This window comes from Oncorhynchus clarkii, chromosome 29 (assembly GCF_045791955.1).
Source record: "Oncorhynchus clarkii lewisi isolate Uvic-CL-2024 chromosome 29, UVic_Ocla_1.0, whole genome shotgun sequence".
In the NCBI taxonomy this organism is placed as follows: domain Eukaryota; kingdom Metazoa; phylum Chordata; class Actinopteri; order Salmoniformes; family Salmonidae; genus Oncorhynchus; species Oncorhynchus clarkii.
This window is the reverse complement of record NC_092175.1, coordinates 1,863,627-1,874,354: the sequence shown is the minus strand read 5'-3', so window position 1 is coordinate 1,874,354 and position 10,728 is coordinate 1,863,627. Positions and strand designations below refer to the sequence as shown.

The following is a 10,728-nucleotide window of genomic DNA, read 5'->3' as shown; positions in this document are numbered from 1 at the left end:
GAGAGAAAATGGTGCATTTTTGTGCATCCTGAAATCTGCATATTGAGAGAGATTATTTGATTCAGAATTTACTTTGTGGTTTGCTGGTATGTTTATTTAATTATTCTCATCTATTGGTTGTAAATAGTAGGCTATTTTGTATTTGATCACGTGTTCAAATATGGTGTAAACTATAGCCTATGCCATATAGAAAACGTAATATTTACTATATTCATGTCTGAAATTAAAGGCCTATATTTGAATACGAATCAAAATCACAGTGTTGGAAAGGAAAATTTGTTTTTCGTAGCGTACCATCTTTATTGGCTTGGATTTTTTGACTTCCTAAACCAATAGATGGGAGCCATTCACTTTAAATGCATGGGCGAGATTTGCGTCTCATGGAAGTTTTGGCTTGCAGATCTGAGGGAGACGCTTGCAAGTGTAGCTCTCCAGCCTCCACGATGCTCTTCCACGGGCTGCTCGGAGGAGAGATGCAGGGGGTTATCTACGAGATGGGCCGGAGGGCGAAGGGCGATTCTACCGCCATCAGTTCGGCTATAGACATGGGAGAAACCGAGACGGTGGGTAAATGCTCTATTAAAGAAGGACCTGTGCTGTTCAGACATGTGGAAGCACAAATAAAGCGTTAATTTCGAGGGACTACTGTCAGAAAGTAAACTGCGATTAAAATATATTTATTTATAAGCTAGAAAGCAGTGCATTGCTTGCATGTTAGCGTTCACATTTGCTAACCATGTGTGCGTAAAGTGTAATTATTCATGGGCTACTGGCTACTATTTCGTATTCCTACGAAACAAGATGTTACAATAACTTTAGAATTTTATTCACGAAGTTTCCTTTCAGATGCATGTAGACTACATAGGCCCACTTAGATAACAAAACAGATATATACAGTAAAACCTCAAAACATTTGATTTTACACTGCATGGTATGTCTGTTTGTCCGTTTTAAGCCCGTGCATGTTCATTCACAACCCAATAATTATTTCTAACAGATCATCTTGATCACTTTGATAGCCTATTTAGGTATGTTATCTAGGCCTATTGCTATAGCAGGATATAGGCAATCGCTGTCATTGATAAGGGGAACGCAGCAAGGCACGAAACATATAGGCCTAACTTGTGAAACATAAACAGGCTTCTCATTTGTTGCAAAAACAAACTAGTCGTTGTTCAATAGGCCTAGCTCACGTCGATTGTCCACTAAAACACGTCTTAAAGTTGGACATGCTCATGTCCATTCAACTCTCCAATTGAAATATAACACATCCAAAGGAAAATACGTTTATTTCACAGAAATATTAGAATTATAATGCTTAATCTGTGATGATTTTTTTATTCGTTAATTAGACCTAATCAAATATGTTTTGCAATATTTTGGTTGTCAACAAGATTCGTTAATTGATGATAATATTGAGTGTTTCACGTGAACAGGTATGGAACATGTGTGCGCAAAATATTCACTGTTATACGGTATTGGCCTTGACATCTCTTGGTGGCATACTATCGAACGTGTTCTTATTGTAAACATAAAACTGATTTCCCTTTCCCTCTTCAGGGTATGAGGTCTATCAACAGCGACCGTGTGGCCTTATGCGCGGGCTGCGGGGGGAAGATATCTGACCGCTACTACTTGCTTGCGGTTGACAAACAGTGGCACATGCGCTGTCTCAAGTGCTGCGAGTGCAAACTCAACCTCGAGTCCGAACTTACCTGTTTCAGTAAAGACGGCAGCATCTATTGCAAAGAAGATTACTACAGGTAACCATGATACAAGGCTACAGCTATAACAACAACAACTGGCCAAGCAAGCATATAAACGAGAGATATCCAATTAGGCCTAGGCCTACAGCTAGTATTCTATCTAGGCTATTTATTACAAACACTTCAACTCCCCAGCTACTGCTACTCCATTGGTAGGCTAATCTTCCCCAAAACCATTGGTAGGCTAATCCTCCCCAAAACACGGTAGCTTGTTATCCACGCAGGCCATACATTCTTTACAAATTACAACACATTAGCCAATATGCTACTATTCCATATCTCTGGTAGACCTATTCTTGTTTTTGATGCTCTACTTAGTCTAAACCAAAACATCATATTTTTAAGTGGCAAAAGGACAAGAATGAAACAAAAAAAAACATGAAGATCTGAAGGCATTTAGCCTTTTACGCGTGATAATGAATATGCCTGTATTGACAACTTTACATCAACGTTCTTCGTCGGAATGTGCACAAACTAAAGTTTGTTGACCCTGGATTGAATCTATATTCTGTACGTGTTTGTGTCATCCGCTCTCTTCTCCCAAGCAGGAGGTTTTCCGTGCAGAGGTGCGCCCGTTGCCATCTCGGGATCTCGGCGTCGGAGATGGTCATGCGGGCGAGGGACTTGGTCTATCACTTGAACTGTTTCACCTGTACAAGCTGCAACAAAATGCTCACGACCGGAGACCACTTCGGTATGCGGGACAGTCTTGTGTACTGCCGGCTCCACTTTGAGACACTCATACAAGGGGAATATCAAGCGCATTTCAATCACTCGGGGGATGTAGACTCGGGCAAAGGACTTTGCGCAGGCAGCGCGGGAAACTCGCTGGGGCAGACCTACTACAACGGCTCCCGAACCGTGCAGAAAGGAAGGCCGAGGAAAAGGAAAAGTCCCGGGCCTGGAGCAGATGTGGCGGCTTACAACGCAGGTAGGACGAGTATGTACCGGTTAGCCATGAATGATTATGGTCATTTAAATCTACAGAAAGTGCCACGAAAAGAAAATCTCACAATTGTAGGACCTATTTTATTTCACAGTATGTGTGATATCTCTGTTGGAATGAAAGATAACGCGCAAAATAGTGGATCGTTGGACTAATTTAAAATATTTTGGTTTGAAAATCTGCCCTTATTTCGACAGGCCTATTTTGTCTGCACCGTTTTGGGAAACATAGAATGGCCTTTTTGTCATTTTTAAACAAAGTTAATCAGTTTGATAAACTAAATGGTTACTTATTTTTTATAATCCAAAATATTTTCTGCTTTGGACGTGTTTGTGCGCAGACTAGGCCTGACGTGTTTTAAAACGGATCGATATGTATATGTTGATTTATTGAATAATTCACCTTTCTGAGATAGCGTAATTTTAACAAGATTTAATGTTTGCTCAAAGATGTGAGGGAAAAGTGAGACGTTCAATTGAGGCCTCTGATGATTTGTGGAATGGGAGCGCTTGATCCACTTCCAATCTAATATATTTAGATAACATATCCTAAGAGAAATATGCAAGATGAACATGCACAGACTACTAACTAACGCATTCAAGGAGAACCTGCTTCTGAAGGTCTACCCAATTCTCCATGTCCTTCTGCATGTCCCATTATAGGCTACAGAGAGACGATTGCGTAATAACATCTCTTGAAACACTCCATTTCATTCTTTTTTTTAAGTGTTTCACTTTTCCCACTGAACATTTCATTTGCAAGCTCATACACAGTCAATTTAGTCTTGTAAAACCTATCTCAAAACTTAAATATTTTTTAGAAGACGACAGAAGCAGACAAGTGGAAAATAGTTCAGATGGGGGCTAGGACTTCAAAGAAGATGAGCGAGAGAGATGATCGAATTTTTCCCCAGTCCCACTTCACTTGGAGTCTCGCAGTTTGTTTGGTTTTCGGGTAAAAAAAAACAAAACAAAAAAAACATTTTTGGGTCGGGAAATCAATGTTGGATTGCTTGTAAAACATGGGAGAACCCGTGTAGAATCCTGAATAAAACTCTCCCCTGTGAGATTGAGAGAAAGTCTCCCGCCGCCAGGAATATGTTATTCCGTCATAAATAAAGGACCGACTTGAGCGAGAAGCTCTTGGTGTGTGTTACTTTTGTGCGAAAAAAACCCCCACTAGATTACTTTGACGTCTTGGTATTATGATTAGGCATTAATAAGCAATGTTTATACTTGTTATAGGCATATTATCATTCCGATAATAATATGAGTAGGAGTAGGCAAGGATAGGCCCAATAAGGATAGAGCCAGATTGTATAAGCCTGTCGGTTTTTCGAGAGTAGAGGATTTAATGACACAATTCCAGGTCGCTATAGCTCCATTTTGTGGTGGCATATGGTGATTTGAATAAGAAAGGCGAATGGCAGAACGCTTTAGTAAGCACGTGAGGTAAACATGAATGGTAGGGATAATAGTTAAAAGATTAGGTTCTCTGCATTCTGCTTTGGGGAACGAGAATTTGGATTTTCGTTTCATAAACATTTAGAAATGTACCGTTCTGAGTGTGCTTCAATAACTATGAGCATGCAAATGTAATTACAATATTTATACTTTATTGTCAAGAACTATTTCATAAACAACTTACTTTTTTTGACAGGGTTGTCTGGTAAATGGTTATACAAATGGGCAGGATTAATTGCACAGTTTCCCTCCAAATCTAAAATAGCCAACATATAAAAGAAGAAAGCCTAATTGCATAAAATAAAACAAGGACTTCAATCTTAAACCAACTAATACTGTATATAGGCTTATACCTATCTTTCTTTGCATAATATTTTGCATTGTCCAAGATAACTTTTACCCACTTTTCCAAAATCTCATAACTAATGAAATTCGAATTAAATTATAGCCTGCAGTGTTATACAATATTGAATAAGGCATCATGTTGCCTTTTCTTTCTTTCTACCTTTCTGTTTTGGAGCTTTGCTTCCACCTGAGGGCATTTGTTGACATTCCTTTCACTATCATCTGGATTTTCTATCAAACCCTGACTGCACTGCATGACACTGTGAAAATATAATATATATACACAATATAATACAATATAATATATATACAATATAATACAATATAATATATATACAATATAATATATATACAATATAATATATATACAATATAATACAATATAATATATATACAATATAATACAATATAATATATATACAATATAATACAATATAATATATATACAATATAATACAATATAATACAATATAATACAATATAATATATATACAATATAATACAATATAATATATATACAATATAATACAATATAATATATATACAATATAATACAATATAATATATATACAATATAATACAATATAATACAATATAATATATATACAATATAATATATATACAATATAATACAATATAATATATATACAATATAATACAATATAATATATATACAATATAATATATATACAATATAATACAATATAATATATATACAATATAATACAATATAATATAATATATAATACAATATAATATATATACAATATAATACAATAATACAATATAATATATATACAATATAATATATTCTGCAATTAATCAAATGTATTTATAAAATCCTATATACACATCAGCCAATGTCACAAAGTGCTATACAGAAACCCAGCCTAAAACCCCAAACAGCAAGCAATGCAGATGTAGAAGCACGGTGGTAAGGAAAAACTCCCTAGAAAGGCAGGAACCTAGGAAGAGACCTAGAGAGGAACCAGGCTCTGAGGGGTGGCCAGTCCTCTTCTGGCTGTGCCGGGTTGAGATTATAACAGTACAGGGCCAAGATGTTCAAACATTCATAGGTGACCAGCAGCGTCAAATAATAATAATGGTTGTAGAGGGTGCAACAGGTCAGCAACTCAGGAGTAAATGTCATTTGGCCTTTCATAGCCGAGCAATCAGAGTTAGAGACAGCAAGTGCGGTAGAGAAAGAGATTCTAAAACAGCAGGTCCGGGACAAGGTAGCACGTCCGGTGAACAAGCCAGGGTTCCATAGACGCAGGCAGAACAGTTGAAACTGGAGCAGCAGCACGGCCAGGTGGACTGGGGACGGCAAGGAGTCATCAGGCATGGTAGTCCTGAGGCAAGGTCCCAGGGCTCAGGTCCTCTGGGAGAGGAGGGAGAGGGAGAGAGAGAGAGAATTAGAGGGAGCATACTTACATTCACACAGGACACCGGATAAGACAGGAGAAATACTCCAGATATAACAGACTGACCCTAGCCCCCCGACACAAACTACTACAGCAAAAATACTATAGGCTGAGACAGGAGGGGTTGGGAGACACCGTGGCCCCGGCCGATGATACCCCCGGACAGGGCCAACCAGGCAGGATATAACCCCACCCACTTTGCCAAAGCACAGCCCCCATACCACTAGAGGGATATCTTCAAACCACCAACTTACTACCCAGAGACCTGGCTGAGTATAGCCCACAAAGATCTCGGCCAAGGCACAACACAGGGGGGGGCACCAACCCAGACAGGATGATCACGTCAATGACTCAACCCACTCGTGACACACTCCTCCTGGGGACAGCATGGAAGAGCACCAGTAAGCCAGTGACTCAGCCCCCGTAATAGGGTTAGAGGCAGAGAATCCCAGTGGAGAGAGTGCAACCAGCCAGGCAGAGACAGCAAGGGCTGTTCGTCGCTCCAGTGCCTTTCTGTTCACAGTGTGGTGAATTCCTTAACTATTGGCAAAAGTTTGACATGCAATTGACATTTCACATTTTTTTTACTCACTTGAATATTTTGATATGACTTTGATGTCCCCGTTTAAGGAATTATTAGTAACACTTTAGAGTAATTATTCTAGTAAATACAATACTTACTGTACTTACAGAAGAAAAAAGGGAAAAAGTGTGTTCCAATAATGAGCAAATGCAATACTTTTAACACTGCACTACTTACAAAGTAATAAGAACACTTAAGGTAAGGTATTTGTTGTGTCCAGTCAATCTTGTGGGTTCACATTTTATTGATTTATTTAGGCATTTTCACTCAGTGTTGTGGGTATTTTAGGAGTGATCACATTGATTCTTTTTGTATTCAGTTTTGCAACTAACATGCTTTCTAATTTAGAGCTTCCAGAGTACTTGTAGATTGTCAGATGTGTTGTAGGTGTTTTGCAGGCAGTTTTGCCCATGCTGTAAACTCCAGAATGTAAACATATAGGTTGTGCTCTTGCTTGATTCAATTTGATACAAAAGTTGTCATTATGAATTCATTGAAATTAGCACAATAGTTTATAGATATAGATAACTGTACTGTTTCCAATAATAGTAATAATGATAATAATATAATCTGATTAGCTGGAAAGAAAATATTCTAGTGCAATGATTGCTCTGTAAAATTACCCCTTTAATGCATAATTTGCTCATTTTGACTAACATTTTCATTTGGCATTTTAATCTCACAAGACTCAAAAATATTTCACTTTGATGAATGTATCCATTTAGCCTCCATTAACCACAACCTTGTAAAGTCCAGTCCGTCATGAGCTTTCCTGTCAACAAATAAGACACGCGGTCTGTCTGCCATAGCGTTCACAACGGCAACAAAACACATTGGAATAGTCTGAATACGTAATCCCAATGATGACATGATCGTAACCATAAACTAAATTCCATGAAAATGGTCACCAAAGTATTGTGTCATATCTTAACCAGAAACGAACCTGTGTGTGTTGTCCCTCCCTTCCAGCATTAAGTTGCAGTGAGGATGGGGACCACCTGGACCGTGACTCCCACTACTCTTCCAGCTCCAAGTCCAAGCGCATGCGCACCTCCTTCAAACACCACCAACTAAGGACCATGAAGTCCTACTTTGCCATCAACCATAATCCAGACGCCAAAGACCTGAAACAGCTGGCCCAGAAGACGGGTCTCTCCAAACGCGTGCTGCAGGTGAGAAAGAAGATTCCCTTCATAAAGACAATTACTTACACACAGGTAAAGGTAACTGCCAAAATAGTGGCTACCATGCCTATGCCCCCATAGGATGACAATGCCCCCATCCACAGGGCACGAGTGTCACTGAAAGTTCTCATGCTCATCAAACCAATGTAATCCATATGCCATTGGCAACTCAGTCATCAGCTCTAAACCCAATTGAACACTTATGTGAGATTCTGGAGCGGTGCCTCAGACAGCGTTTTCCACCACCATCGACAAAACACCAAATGATGGAATTTCGTGGAAGAATGATGTCGCATCCCTTCAATAGAGTTCCAGACACTTGTAGAATCTATGCCAAGGTGCATTGAAGCTGGTCTGGCTTGTGGTGGCCCAACGCCCTGTTAAAACACTTTATGCTGGTGTTTCCTTTATTTTGGCAGTTACCTGTATGTTATTGTATATAGTCCACTTCTGGGCTCATATTAAAAAAGTGTCTCAGAGTAGGATAAGTTTGTACTTTTAGATAATAATGAATAAGATTATATGGATGGGGGGGACCTGATCCTAGACCAGCAGTCCTACTCTGAGACGAATACTGGCACTGATGCTCATTTGGTAAGTGAAATCTGCATCGCATTTCACCATTTACAAATACTGCAAATCATCATTTTTTGCTCTGGATATCTGTATGTTTCGGTTTAGTGCAAAATAAATAAATTAAATATACCATTTTACTTTTTTATTACATTATTACAATCCAATGCAAGTCACTATATTAGCATTTTTTTGCACTTCATGTCCCATTGATCCTTAAGTATCTAAAATGGATTGTGTATCTCAGCAAAGTTAGTATTTGGAAACAATGTCCAGTTAAACAAAACCAAAGCATGGAGTGCTGTTATAACTTGCCCATAGACTGCTTACAGGGTAAGGAAACAAAGTGATTTTGTAGTTTGGGTGAACTATCCCTTTAACTACTAACACTCAGCATTCACACAGAGGGAAAGTGATTAATCGGTGTAACAATAAAGGAATTAGTTTAGAGTAACAATGTTCCTTTTGGGAAACAGCTTGGATGCTAACGATGCAAATGACTGTAGGATCTACAAAAATTATTAATTTAAAGCTGCAACATGTACATTTTTGGGAGACCCGGCCAAATTTACATAAAAATGTCAGTTATAGATCTGTCATTCTCATTCTCATTGAAAGCAAGTGTAAGAAGCAGTAGATCTGTTCTGTGGGCTATTTCTATGCTTCCCGTTCTTAAGTTTAATTTGCGTCTGACTTTGGGTTTTGAACACCAGCCTAGAACAGCTGAAAATACTATGTTTGTGGTTATAGAAAATATATTTCACAGCGGTTTAGATGGCACAATGATTCTCTACACTATACTTTTGTTTTTTCACATAAACTGAAATTAGATGAACAATTAGAATTTTATCAACCAGGAAATGGTGAAGCGATTTCTGTATAGTGCATCTTTAATGTTACACAAACTATGAAAGCTCTTGGGATACTAGGCCCTGTACAATAGTACTTGACTGTGTGGCAAATGGAAACAGTGGTTTATGCTTGTGAGGTTATTGTCAAGTGTTGTACATTGATGATGGTACCTGCAGCCCTTGTAGAAGCATGTATTTGTGTGGCTATGTACTCAGTATTTCAACAACTCCCTCAGTTGTTTTACATGTAGTAGTAGTAAATAGTGACAATATTTGAAATTCCATTCTTTGTATCTGGTAATAATGAACTTAATAATAGTGCAAAATGCCAGAGAAATCTATCAGGGAAGTTTTTGATTAGTATAGTTGCTCAAGTGTTATGATTATCCCAAACAAATTGTAAATTGAAATGACCCACCTATTTCCATCCCGTTGAACATAATTTTCACAAGAGTCAAAACATTTAGTCCTCACACAGTCAGTATAGATATCCCTTGATCTAAGTCATGACCTATTTGTTTTGTTTTTTAAGAAAGTGTCACCGAGTTATCATACCAACTGTTTAGCATTCGATATGGGAATTCAAAAACACGCCCAGGCTTCAGTTCACCACACTTACACTATCTATTGAGCTTTTTTTCTCCCTTTTCTCTTTCTGTGAAGGTTTGGTTCCAAAACGCCCGGGCCAAGTTTCGACGGAACATTCTACGTCAGGAGAGCACAGGACTGGACAAGCTGTTGGATGGGTCCACTCTATCAGGGGGTTCGCCTTCAGGCCCCCCCTCCGAACTGTCCAACTCCTCAATGAGCCCTTCCAGTACCCATACCACCCTCACGGACATGACCAGCCCCTCTATGACATCGGCTAACCCTGTACTGACCGCCGTGCCGGGGGGCATGGACCTACATGACTCCATGAGTGTGAGCCCTTCCCAGACCACCCTTACCAGCCTTTTCTGATGTCACCCACCCCACCCGATCCGCCCATAAACCCATCCACCAGCTCACTCAAGAGGGAGTCACTTATATAAATGATATTCCCCTGGACCTTAGGTTTCCACCCTGTCACTCCATCCTGACCATTCTGTTTCTAGGGAGGGATTTGTAAAAGAAAAAGGGAAAAGCATTGGGGAGTGTAAAATGCAGATGCAAAGTACTGTAGCAAGGTTATCCGGAAGACTCTAGCGTGCCTTATACATTTTAATCACACGGAGGAATCCCTGATCTGATAAATGTCTCATCTAGGTGGCATATTTCTTAAAAGATTTTGTTAAAAGGACGGTTGCCCCACTGACAACTGCATTTGCTTAAGACATGGCCAACAAAGCGGATCTACTTTACAATTCAGTCTGTACAGAGTAAGGGTCTGATGTCAACAAGAACATGTATATTGATACATAGGGCATAGATGAGAATTAGAATTAAACTGATACAGTTAATATGAAGATATCATGGTCACTATCCTTTACTCAGACTTTGCTTTAATATTTTGTAACAATAAACTGTCATACACAGAAATGAGATATAATATATATTGATATCTGACTCATTGCTGATGGAATTGCATTGATTCTATTTGCAGTCACCACTTAA

General features: G+C 38.8%; 1 protein-coding gene across 2 annotated transcripts; it reads left to right on the top strand.

The window, feature by feature from the left end:
• The first annotated feature begins 380 nt into the window (after positions 1-380).
• Positions 381-10,095, top strand: LOC139388385 (LIM/homeobox protein Lhx2-like). Of its 2 annotated transcripts, none has more exons than XM_071135018.1 (6): positions 381-563; positions 1,561-1,763; positions 2,315-2,697; positions 5,635-5,644; positions 7,510-7,699; positions 9,850-10,095. In XM_071135018.1, the coding sequence occupies exons 1-6, from the start codon at positions 381-383 to the stop codon at positions 10,093-10,095; spliced, it is 1,215 nt and encodes a 404-aa protein (XP_070991119.1). The 2 variants fall into 2 exon arrangements, with proteins under 2 accessions (XP_070991119.1, XP_070991118.1); XM_071135017.1 differs by having other exon boundaries at positions 9,799-10,095.
• The last annotated feature ends 633 nt before the right edge of the window (positions 10,096-10,728 follow it).

Bases quoted from the DNA above. Each gene is read 5' to 3' on its own strand.
- LOC139388385 (XM_071135017.1), top strand. From the start codon at position 381: ATGGAAGTTTTGGCTTGCAGATCTGAGGGAGACGCTTGCAAGTGTAGC. The intron at 1,764-2,314 runs GTAACCATGATA...TCTCCCAAGCAG, and splicing joins TGCAAAGAAGATTACTACAG to GAGGTTTTCCGTGCAGAGGT. The intron at 7,700-9,798 runs GTGAGAAAGAAG...CTTTCTGTGAAG, and splicing joins TCTCCAAACGCGTGCTGCAG to GTTTGGTTCCAAAACGCCCG.